Genomic DNA, 12,667 nt, shown 5'->3' on the forward strand with positions numbered 1-12,667 from the left:
AGATTCCTAGATGTGAGAAGTGTGCAGGAGGACATGAGACAAAATAATGTGTTGTATCGGTGGTGTGTGTGTAAAGTTGTGTGTGTAAACATGGTGGTGTGTGTAAACACGGTGGTGTGTGTGTAAAGTTGTGTGTGTAAACATAGCCGTGGGCAATACGGGTGCTCAAGGTGCTGCAGCACCCCCTGAATTTTTTTAAATATTTTTTTTCACACAAAAGTTGTGCACTGGACCTTTACTAGTCCTGTATTAGAGGACCTATATATCCCTCTGTAGTGCGGGCCAAACAAAATATCACAGAGGATAGCTGTTGTGTTGGCAGCTGCAGAGTACTTGGGTGTTCAAGTATTTATTGTAGACGAGTTACAAGATGTTTTGAACGATAGTGTCCCGTTCTCCCAGGCTGCTGGCCTGGAGCAGGATCAGATAGGGCCAAAGTAGTGGAATAGTGGTGAGGTTTTACATAATGGGTGCAGGGTTTGTTGGTCTGGCAATTTTTCACAAAGTGTAATGAATTCATACTAGARAATAGTAGGCTGATACACAGCCAATACAGTAGGCGGCAGCATGCACCTATAATATGTTTGCGGGCCGCCATAATACCGAAGAAAAAGAAGCGGCAAGATCAATTCGACACTCATTGACATCCATACAAAAACTATTGGTGAGCGCTTGCACTTCAAGAAGGCTTTACAAGTGGGATGCACTGTTGAGCGCTATGTCCCGAGGGGTTCGTGCTGATTGTACTGAGATTGTGACAGTCAAATGGCGTCCCTTGACAAGGCAAGAACAAGATGTACAGTACCAGTGAAAAGTTTGGACACACCTACTCATTCCATGGGTTTTCTTTATTTACAATGTAAAATAATAGAGAATACATCAAAACTATGAAATAACACATATGGAATCATGTAGTAACCAAAAAAGTGTTTAACAAATCAAAATATATTTTATATTTGAGATTCTTTAAAGTAGCCACACTTTTGACATTCTCTCAACCAGCTTCATGAGGTAGTCACCTGGAATGCATTTCTATTAACAGGTGTGCCTTGCTAAAAGTTAATTTGTGGAATTTCTTTCCTTCTTAATGCGTTTGAGCCAATCAGTTGTGTACCACCCTTTTACAAAAGATAGCCCTTATAAGTCCATAGTATGGCAAGAACAGCTCAAATAAGCAAACAGTCCATCATTACTTGAAGGTCAGTCAATCCAGAAAATGTCAAGAACTTTGAAAGTTTCTTCAAAAGCATTCGCAAAAACTATCAAGCGCTATGATGAAACTGGCTCTCATGAGGACCTCCACAGGAAAGGAAGACCTAGAGTTATATCTGCTGCAGAGGATAAGTTCATTAGAGTTATCAGCCTCAGAAATTGCAGCMCAAATCAAAATAAATATATTTTGATTTAACACTTTTTTTTGGTTACTACATGATTCCATATGTTATTTCATAGTTTTGATGTCTTCACTATTATTCTACAATGTAGAAAATAGTAAAAATAAAGAAAAACCCTTGAATGTGTAGGTGTGTCCAACCTTTTGACTGGTACTGTATGGCGGCAGAAGTGCAGTATTATCATAATCATAAGGAGACTTATACTTGGAATATGGAGGAGAAATGGATGGAAAAAGATCGGCAGTGGAGGTCTAAGAGAGAGAGGGAGGGAGGGAGGAAGAAGGTGAGCTTCAATTGGTTACTTGGCTTGCACCGAGTGTCAGGATAAAGATGAGTCTGTGACAGTAGGAGTGAAGTTTTTGGGAAAAAGTGGACCCTTGCCTTTTGGCTGATCCATTTGTGGTTTCAGGGTGGGTGAAAACAGAGTTGGGTGCTATGGAATCGGTGAGGGTAACCAGAAGTGGTCTTGTGATCATTGTTTGTGTTTCTAATGGTCAGAGGGAGCAGGCGCTCTGTGTTAAACAAATGGGGTCGAGATGTGAATTGTTTTGCTCTCAAGAAAAGGGCGCCATTGAAAGCAGTGATTACTTGGGTAGTAAATGTGAAAGCTGACCAACTGAAGGGGAAGATTCCCTGTGTTTGTGATGCTCGTCGTTTGGTGCAACACAGACAGGGTGGTGTGAGTGGAGAAACAGAGTCATTGTCTGTTGTTTTGAATTTTGATTTTGAGTCTTTTCCCGACAAAGTGATGTTAGCATATAGAAGTTATCCTGTATGAGTTTTTGTGCCAAATACATTAAGATGTTACAGGTGTCAAGCTTATGGGCATGTGGCAGCAGTGTGTAGGAGGGYGGTTCCTAGGTGTGAGAAGTGTGCAGAAGGGCATGAGACAAAGGAACGTGTAGCATTCGGGAAAGTAGTGGTATGTGTTAAATGGAGGGGTGCCCATGGGGCTGGGGATCAGAAATGTCTCGTGCGAGAGAGGTTTGAGGTTTCCAGGGTTAGAGTAGTGCAAACATTGTCATATGCTGGGGCAGTGAAGAAAGTAGAGGAAGATGGGTCAAGGGGGAGGGATCCTGAGAGGAGTGGTGTGAGTAGTAGATATGTACCAGTACAGAGGGATAGGCCAACAAGTGATATGTTTCAGTAAGATTGGATTTTTAGCATTTATAGCAATGGTTATCAACCGTACTGCAGGGATGGAACATAAGTTGCAGAAAATTGAGGTTGTGGTGGCAGCTGCAGAGTTATTTGGGTGTGCGAGACTTGACATCAGAAGAGTTACAGGGTGTGTTAAGTGGTGATGTCCTATCCTTTCAGGTTGTTGGCATGAGGTAGGACTAAATAGGTTTAAATAGTGGAGTAGGGTGGTGTTTTTGTATGTATGTATGTGGGTGTAGTGTTAGACGGTAGGGTATTGTTTTATTAACAATCAATCAATAAAGAAAGTACATGGGGGAACGTGTGTGTGTGTGTGTGTGTGTGTGTGTGTGTGTGTGTGTGTGTGTGTGTGTGTGTGTGTGTGTGTGTGTGTGTGTGTGTGTGTGTGTGTGTGTGTGTTGGGCTAGGGGGTACAATATCACATTACACAAGGACCTTAAGGGGCATATATACACTTATAATTCTAACAGCTTTTTTGTTAGGGTATTTAATTGTCTAAAAAATATCGTTCAATTTCTTTTTGAAAGTTAAGAAAATGTGGTGTTTTGTAAATTTACATTTGTAAATATGAAATTTGGCCAAAAGAATAATGAAATGAATTATATAAAATAGTTTAAACTTATTTCTATCATAGGTAAAGAATCCAAGCAGTACGTCTGTCCACAATAGTGTAAAATCTTCATAAATGTGTTCAATTATAAATCTACTGATGTCTTGCCACAGTTTCCTTACATGAATACAATGCCAAAAAAGATGCAACACTGTTTCTGGGTGGTCATTACAAAAGGGACCATTTGAGTTTTTCTTAAACTTCTTCATATAATGGTTGGGAGGATCATATTTATGAATAATTTTAAAGGAAACTATCTTCATTTTCTTAACAAATAGGTATGTGTGTGGCAACATCCAAACATTTTTCCAACAGGTATTATCAATAAAACCGTTCCAATAACGCATGACAAGGTTCGTATCGCTCTGTTGTTGAATGGACCAATAGAGAAACAAATCTTTCTACTGATGAGTCAACAGGGTTAATGGAAGGTAGGTTCTGAGGGTCAGGTCTTGACACGTTCCTGAATAATAAAGCAACACCTGAGGGAATGGCATCTAAAACAATTGCAAAATCTTTAGGTGTTACAGGGATCTTGTAAAGTGATACGAATTCCTTATAACCATGTAAAAAAAMCTCTGCATTTACAAGTTGACTCACCAATAGGATATTATTTCGGAACCAATATTCTAAAAACAAGGAAGTATTTTTATACAATATATCCCGATTATTCCGTATATATGTGTTGAGAAAAATTATGCTTATAAATGAAGGTTTCACTGGAATTTTGTCAATATTCTAATTCCAAACCAACATGAAGTTAAGTCCACCAAAACTAGAGAAGACATGAGGCTTTTTGGAAGTACATACTGACCGTAACGGTAGTAATGACAATAGTTGATCAACGAAACTCCATTCTTTGATAAGTAACGAAAGTATTTTGATTGTATTATGCTTGAAAAACTGGTGAATGGCTTCTTCCCTGTTTTAATGAGAATCGCCATATTCATCGTCTCACTGTAATATTCTGGTTCATACCACGCCCATCGTTWAGACTACATAGTGAAAGAGACTCGCTCCCTTCATAACTTTTGAACATTTGAGTTTCTTTACTATCTCTCCGTGCGCTCTTCTTGAGATGTTGGCTACCATAAAGAACATTTCCGTAACCTACGACGGTGTAGGCAAAAGCTTTAGCAGCGGCGACTTCATTTCGGGGCGAATAACGTTGGAATTAGGAAAAGATTGCAAAATAGATTATCTTTCCATAAAAGCGAAGGGTAAATCAGAGGTCCGTTGGACAGAACGTCATAATAACACAACTGTAATTTACCATTCCAAGGACAAGATGTTCAGCATTGAACAATTTATCATTCGAGAACAAAAAGGCCAAGGTAAGGCATCAAGCACAGCTTCCAGAGTTTTATATGGGACATTTATTTACGAAGTAACGTTATGCCTATTGTAGTGCAGTAGTAGTGTCGTTAGATAGATAATGGTCGAACGACGCTACTACTGCACTACAAGGGGCATAACGTTGCTTCGTGTGTGTGTATATATATATATATATATATATATATATATATATATTAGTACCAGTCAAGTTTGGACACATTCATTCCAGGGTTTATCTTTATTTTTACTACTTTCTACATTGTAGAATAATAGTGAAGACATCAAAACTATGAAATAACACATGGAATCATGTAGTAACTAAAAGTGTTAAACAAAATATTTTATATTTGAGATTCTTCAAAATAGCCACCCTTTTCCTTGATGACAGATTTGCACACTCTTGGCATTCTCTCAACCAGCTTCATGAGGTAGTCACCTGGAATCCATTTCAATTAACATGTGTGCCTTGTTAAGTTAATTTGTGGAATTTCTTTCCTTAATGTGTTTGAGCCAATCAGTTGTGTTGTGACAAGGTATGGGGTGTTTTTTTATTTGATTTATTTAACCTTTATTTAACTAGGCAAGTAAGTTAAGAACAAATTCCTATTTACAATGACAGCCTACCAAAAGGCAAAATSACAAAAAAATGATTAGAACAKTAGGTAAATATTTTTCAATATTACAGTTTTTTTTTGAAAGTCTTAACATTCTCTAAACTGTAAGTTAAATTGTCACAACTGTTTTATGGGGCATCACAACTCTATTGCATGTCTGCAAAATGTAGTAACTCACCCAAAACATTGAATTCATGCTTCTAAACCTAGTTATTGTCATCGTGTGAGCTGTACTGGTCAAAATGTTTAGATGTTTTTTCACCATGGCAGTCAACCCTGGAAATGTTTGTTTTTATACAAATTTCAGTTTGTTCAACTTTTTTGTTGACACTGACTGCTTACTGTACTGTACAAGAATGTCAGTTTTGTCTAGCTGAATGCTATTGTGTATCACTGAGCTTTTTAGATACCGATTTCAACAGTAGATAAAAGTTTACTGGGAAAAGTCAATACTGTAGTACACAGAAAAGGATATGCACATTTGTATGTATCCAGATTATTATTATTTTTTAGCATTAGATAAACAGAGAATTCACATTTGTATGTCTATTTTTACATATTTCTTACATGTAAAGTCATATGTAGTGAACAGAGAATTTGCCACAAAATTACATCCATGCAGCAAAAAAAAAAAACAGCAGCAATGAAAAAAACTSTGGTAGTTCTGTAAAAAACAAATTGTACCTCCTCACAGTACGTAACATTGCAAGTTCCCATCTTCTTGGTGGACATCCTGTCGCTCTTGTTGGTCTGGCCAGAGATTTTCGTCAACATCACATCTGATGTTTTCCCTTGCGATACACCGGGGGRAAAATCTCCTTGCGTGGCGCAACCATCCCCTGCAATGATCGCCTGTGATGTCCTCACAAGCAGCATTCATGGCATCCACCTCCATGCTGAACAAAACCTCTTCTATCGGATTTAGGAATGAGGAGGATGGTGGAAGGAACTCCATTCTTGTCCTTTCATGCCCAGCAAACCATTCCCTGACAATTTATTTTGATTTTATTTATTTTACCTTTGTTTAACCAGGTAAGCAAGTTGARAACAAGTTCTCATTTACAACTGCGACTTGGCCAAKAAAAAGCAAAGCAGTTCGACACATACAACAACACAGAGTAACACATGGAGTAAAACAAACATACAGTCAATAATACAGTACAAAAATAAGTCTATATACAATGTGAGCAAATGAGGTGAGATAAGGGAGGTAAAGGCAATAAAAAGGCCATGGTGGCGAAGTAAATACAATATAACAATAAAAACACTGGAATTGTAGATTTGCAGTAGGTGAATGTGCAAGGTAGAAATACTGGGGAGCAAAATAAATAAATAAATACAGTAGGAGATGAGGTAATTGTTTGTCTATTTATAGATGGGCTATGTACAGGTGCAGTGATCTGTGAGCTGCTCTGATAGCTGGTGCTTAAAGCTGGTGAGGGAGATAAGTGTTTCCAGTTTCAGAGATTTTTGTAGTTCGTTCCAGTCATTGGCAGCAGAGAACTGGAAGGAGAGGCGGCCAAAGGAGGAATTGGCCCTGGGGGTGATCAGTGAAATACACCTGCTGGAGCGCGTGCTACTATGGTGTTGCTATGGTGACTTGTGAGCTGAGATAAGGCGGGACTTTACCTAGCAGGGTCTTGTAGATGACCTGGAACCAGTGGGTTTGGCGACGAGTATGAAGCGAGGGCCAGCCAACGAGAGCGTACAGGTCAAAGTGGTGGGTAGTATATGGGGCTTTGGTGACAAAACGGATGGCACTATGATAGACTGCATCCAATTCGTTGAGTAGGGTGTTGGAGGCGATTTTGTAAATGACATCACCGAAGTTGAGGATCGGTGAGATGGTCAGTTTTACGAGGGTATGTTTGGCAGCATGAGATAATGATGCTTTGTTGCAAAATAGGAAGCCAATTCTAGATTTAAATTTGGATTGGAGATGTTTGATGTGAGTCTGGAAGGAGAGTTTACAGTCTAACCAGACACCTAGGTATTTGTAGTTGTCCACATATTCTAAGTCAGAACCGTCCAGAGTAGTGATGCTGGGCGGGCGGGCAGGTGTAGGCAGCGATCGGTTGAAGAGCATGCATTTAGTTTTACTTGTATTTAAGAGCAGTTGGAGGCTATGGAAGGAGAGTTGTATGGCATTTAAGCTCGTCTGGAGGGTAGTTAACACAGTGTCCAAAGAAGGGCCAGAAGTATACAGAATGGTGTCATCTGCGTAGAGGTGAATCAGAGACTCACCAGCAGCAAGAGCGACATCATTGATGTATACAGAGAAAAGAGTTGGCCCAAGAATTGAACCCTGTGGCACCCCCATAGAGACTGCCAGAGGCCCAGACAACAGGCTCTCTGATTTAACACACTGAACTCTATCGGAAAAGTACTTGGTGAACCAGGCGAGGCAATCATTTGAGAAACCGAGGCTGTTGAGTGATGAGGATGTGGTGATTGACAGAGTCGAAAGCCTTGGCCAGGTCAATGAATACGGCTGCACAGTATTGTTTCTTATTGATGGCGGTTAAGATATCGTTTAGGACCTTGAGCGTGGCTGAGGTGCACCCATGACCAGCTCTGAAACCAGATTGCATAGCAGCGAAGGTACGGTGGGATTCGAAATGGTTGGTAATCTGTTTGTTAACTTGGCTTTCGAAGACCTTAGAAAGGCAGGGTAGGATATATGTAGGTATGTAGCAGTTTGGGTCAAGAGTGTCCCCCCCTTTGAAGAGGGGGATGACCKCAGCTGCTTTCCAATCTTTGGGAATCTCAGACRACACGAAAGAGAGGTTGAACAGGCTAGTAATAGGGGTTGGAACAATTTCGGCAGATAATTTTAGAAAGAAAGGGTCCAGATTGTCTAGCCCAGCTGATTTTTAGGGGTCCAGATTTTGCAGCTCTTTCAGAACATCAGCTGACTGGATTTGGGAGAAGGAGAAATTGGGAAGGCTTGGGCGAGTTGCTGTGGGGGGTGCAGTGCTGTTGACCGAGGTAGGGGTAGCCAGGTGGAAAGCATGGCCAGCCGTAGAAAAATGCTTATTGAAATTCTCAATTATAGTGGATTTATCGGTGGTGACAGAGTTTCCTATCCTCAGTGCAATGGGCAGCTTGGAGGAGGTGCTCTTATTCTCCATGGACTTTACAGTGTCCCAGAACTTTTTTGAGTTTGTGTTGCAGGGAAAGCAAATTTCTGCTTGAAAAAGCTAGCCTTGGCTTTTCGAACTGCCTGTGTTTATTGGTTTCTAAGTTCCCTGAAAAGTTGCATATCACGGAGGCTGTTCGATGCTAATGCAGAACGCCACAGGATGTTTTTTATGCTGGTTAAGGGCAGTCAGGTCTGGAGAGAACAAGGGCTATATCTGTTCCTGGTTCTAAATTTCTTGTATGGGGCATGCTTATTTAAGATGGTGAGGAAGGCATTTTTAAAAATAACCAGGCATCCTCTACTGACGTGATGAGGTCAATATCCTTTCAGGTACCCGGGCATGGTCGATTAGAAGGCCTGCTCACTGAAGTGTTTCAGGGAGCGTTTGACAGTGATGAGTGGAGGTCGTTTGAACCGCTGACCCATTACGGATACAGGCAATGAGGCAGTGATCGCTGAGATCTTGGTTGAAAACAGCATAGGTGTATTTAGAGGGCAAGTTGGTTAGGATGATATCTATGAGGGTGCCCGTGTTTACGGCTTTGCGGTTGTACCTGGTAGGTTCATTGATCATTTGTGTGAGATTGAGGGCAACAAGCTTAGATTGTAGGATGGCCGTGGTGTTAAGCATGTCCCAGTTTAGGTCACCTAGCAGCACGATCTCTGAAGATAGATGGGGGGCAATCAGTTCACATATGGTGTCCAGAGCACAGCTGGGGGCAGAGGGKGGTCTATAGCAAGCGGCAACGGTAAGATACTTGTTTTTAGAGAGGTGGATTTTTAAAAGTAGAAGTTCAAATTGTTTGGGTACAGACCTGGATAGTAGGACAGAACTCTGCAGGTTTATCTCTGCAGTAGATTGCAACACCGTCCCCTTTGGCCGTTCTATCTTGTCTGAAAATGTTGTAGTTGGGGGATGGAGATTTCAGAGTTTTTGGTGGTATTCCTAAGCAAGGATTCAGACACGGCTAGGACATCCGGGTTGGCAGAGTGTGCTAAAGCAGTGACTAAAACAAACTTAGGGATGAGGCTTCTGATGTTAACATGCATGACACCAAGGCTTTTACGGTTACAGAATTCAAGAAAAGAGAGCACCTGGAGAATAGGAGTGGAGCTAGGCACTGCAGGKYCTGGATTCACCTCTACATCGCCAGAGGAACAGAGGAGGAGTAGGATAAGGGTACGGCTAAAAGCTATGAGAGTTGGTCGTCTAGGACGTCCGGAACAGAGAGTAAAAGGAGCAGGTTTCTGGGGGCGATAAAATAGATTCAAGGTATAATGTACAGACAAAGGTATTGTAGGATGTGAATACAGTGGAGGTAAACCTAGGTATTGAGTGATGATGAGAGAGATATTGTCTCTAGAAACATCATTGAAACCAGGTGATGTCATTGCATATCTGGGTGGTGGAACTGAAGAGTTGGATAAGGTATATTGAGCAGGGCTAGAGGTTCTACAGTTAAATAAGCCAATAAATACTAACCAGAACAGCAATGGACAAGGCATATTGACATTAAGGAGAGGCATGCTTAGCCGAGTGATCCTAAGGGTCCAGTGAGTAGTGAGGTTGGTTGGGGTCACGGCGATTCAGACAGCTAGCCGGGCCATGGGTAGCAAGCTAGCATAAGACGGAGGTCTGTTTTTAGCCACCTCGTGCGTTTTTGTCGGTAGATTAGTGGGGTTCCGTGTGGTAGTGGGGACCAATCCATTTGGCAAAATAGTTATAGTTATAGTGGCCCAGGAAAATTGTCCGATAGACCTATTCAGCTAGCAGCCGATATACTCAAGACAGCTAACGAATAATGGGCCGCAGTTAGCAGATGGGCGTTCAGGTTACGTCGCGATGGAGGGGCCAGTTGAATAACTCCCTCGGGCAGATAACGTTGGTAGTCCAGTCATGAAGGCCCGGTGGTGCTCCGCATCGGCAGTAAAACGGGTCCGGGCTAGGTGATTGTAGACCAGGAGTGGCTGATGGAACTCTTCAGCTGGCTAGCTCCGGGATAATTGGTGTTTGCTCCGGGACCGACGTTAGCCAATAGTCACTCAGATAGCAGCTAGCTAGCTGCAAGATCCAGAGCTTGCGGTAGGAATCAGGGGGTATGGAGAGAAAATAGGTCCAATGTTGGTTTGGTGTAAGCTGACATTATCCCACACAATTACATAATTTGGCAAATCTGGTCTAATTTAACCTCTTTCGTGTTCTGGTATTAGGTCTCTGTAAAATGTATTTAGGAAGGACAGGAGAAGTTGTGTGTTATAGAATATTTGTCTTCACACCATTCTCAGAAATGGCAGCACACATTGTAATATTGCCCCCAATATTATGATCAATGTGGCTCGGTGTCCAATGAGATTGCGGCTACTCCTGCCTTTGGCCAGATTGAACCCAGCCTCGTCCACAAAAACAAGAATGTGGGTAATTTCATGTCCTTCCAGCTCCATAATTCTCTATATAGTAACACAGAAACAAAATATAAAGTTAGTTTTACATAGCCTATTCTAGAATCAGACAGTTTAGTAAAGTATAAATGTTTTCTGTTCTTATGGGCATCTACAACTTCAAGAAGTATATACAGGCATCATTGAAGTACAGAAACTCCCTGTACAATATACCATGTGCACACCAATGGTTTACCTGGACATACTGCAACTGCAGCTCCTTCACTCTGTCACTATTCCTCTCAAATGGCACCTTGTAGARTTGTTTCATAGTCTATAGTGGAAATGCTGAGAGARTTGATATTTGTGAAGATATTGTTGTCATTTATGATTGCACTTTGGATCTCTCTTAGCCTGATMATTTATGATTGCACTTTGGATCTCTCTTAGCCTGATGGAATTGTTGGCTTTGACCATGTTGCAAATTTCTTGTTGTTGCTGATTGCTGAATACTGCTGCTCTGCCACCAGCATGAGGTCGTGGTGCAGTCCTATATATGACATGTAGAATTCACCAATAGATCATGTTACAGATAGTATATTCTATTCAAATTGTGCTGTATTACTTTATATTCCTCATACCTATCTTACGGTACGTTGTGACTTTCAGACTTGCATTTACCTTTACAATAGTTGCTGTATTGTTGTGAATGAAATGCTGTAACAAAAGTAAAGAACGAGTACATAGAGTGAGGGGGGAAAGTATTTGATCCCCTGCTGGTTTTGTACGCTTGCCCACTGACAAAGAAATTATCAGTCTATAATTTTAATGGTAGGTTTATTTGAACAGTGAGAGACAGAATAACAACAAAAAAATATCCAGAAAAACTCATGTCAAAAATGTTATAAATTGATTTGCATTTTAATGAGGGAAATAAGTATTTGACCCCTCTGCAAAACATGACTTAGTACTTGGTGGCAAAACCCTTGTTGGCAATCACAGAGGTCAGATGTTTCTTGTAGTTGGCCACCATTGCACACATCTCAGGAGGGATTTTGTCCCACTCCTCTTTGCAGATCTTCTCCAAGTCATTAAGGTTTCGAGGCTGACGCTTGGCAACTCGAACCTTCAGCTCCCTCCACAGATTTTCTATGGGATTAAGGTCTGGAGACTGGCTAGGCCACTCCAGGACCTCAATGTGCTTCTTCTTGAGCCACTCCTTTGTTGCCATGGCCGTGTGTTTTGGGTCATTGTCATGCTGAAATACCCATCCACGACCCATTTTCAATGCCCTGGCTGAGGGAAGGAGGTTCTCACACCAGATTTGACGGTACATGGCCMCGTCCATCGTCCCTTTGATGCGGTGAAGTTGTCCTGTCCCCAAAGCATAATGTTTCCACCTCCATGTTTGACGGTGGGGATGGTGTTCTTGGGGTCGTAGGCAGCATTCCTCCTCCTCCAAACACGGCGAGTTGAGTTGATGCCAAAGAGCTCCATTTTGGTCTCATCTGACCACAACACTTTCACCCAGTTGTCCTCTGAATCATTCAGATGTTCATTGGCAATCTTCAGACGGGCATGTATATGTAATTTCTTGAGCAGGGGGACCTTGCGGGCGCTGCAGGATTTCAGTCCTTCACGGCGTAGTGTGTTACCAATTGTTTTCTTGGTGACTATGGTCCCAGCTGCCTTGAGATCATTGACAAGATCCTCCCGTGTAGTTCTGGGCTGATTCCTCACCGTTCTCATGATCATTGCAACTCCACGAGGTGAGATCTTGCATGGAGCCCCAGGCCGAGGGAGATTGACAGTTATTTTGCGTTTCTTCCATTTCTGAATAATTGCACCAACTGTTATCACCTTCTCACCAAGCTGCTTGGCGATGGTCTTGTTGCCCATTTCAGCCTTGTGTAGGTCTACAATCTTGTCCCTGACATCCTTGGAGAGCTCTTTGGTCTTGGCCATGGTGGAGAGTTTGGAATCTGATTGATTGATTGCTTCTGTGGACARGTGTCTTTTATACAGGTAACAA

The 12,667-nt window shown here is 41.6% G+C and overlaps 1 protein-coding gene across 1 annotated transcript in view; it reads left to right on the top strand.

The window, feature by feature from the left end:
- Window positions 1-4,105: 4,105 nt before the first annotated feature.
- Window positions 4,106-12,667, top strand: part of LOC111974700 (arrestin domain-containing protein 3) — a 31,800-nt gene continuing 23,238 nt past the window's right edge. Inside the window, exon 1 of the mRNA XM_024002636.2 lies at window positions 4,106-4,499. Coding sequence (XP_023858404.1) covers window positions 4,244-4,499 — 256 coding nt within the window. The 5' untranslated portion in view covers window positions 4,106-4,243. The remainder of the gene's footprint in view (window positions 4,500-12,667) is intronic.

The sequence above is a fragment of the Salvelinus sp. IW2-2015 genome, linkage group LG15 (genome assembly GCF_002910315.2).
Source record: "Salvelinus sp. IW2-2015 linkage group LG15, ASM291031v2, whole genome shotgun sequence".
Lineage (NCBI taxonomy): Eukaryota > Metazoa > Chordata > Actinopteri > Salmoniformes > Salmonidae > Salvelinus > Salvelinus sp. IW2-2015.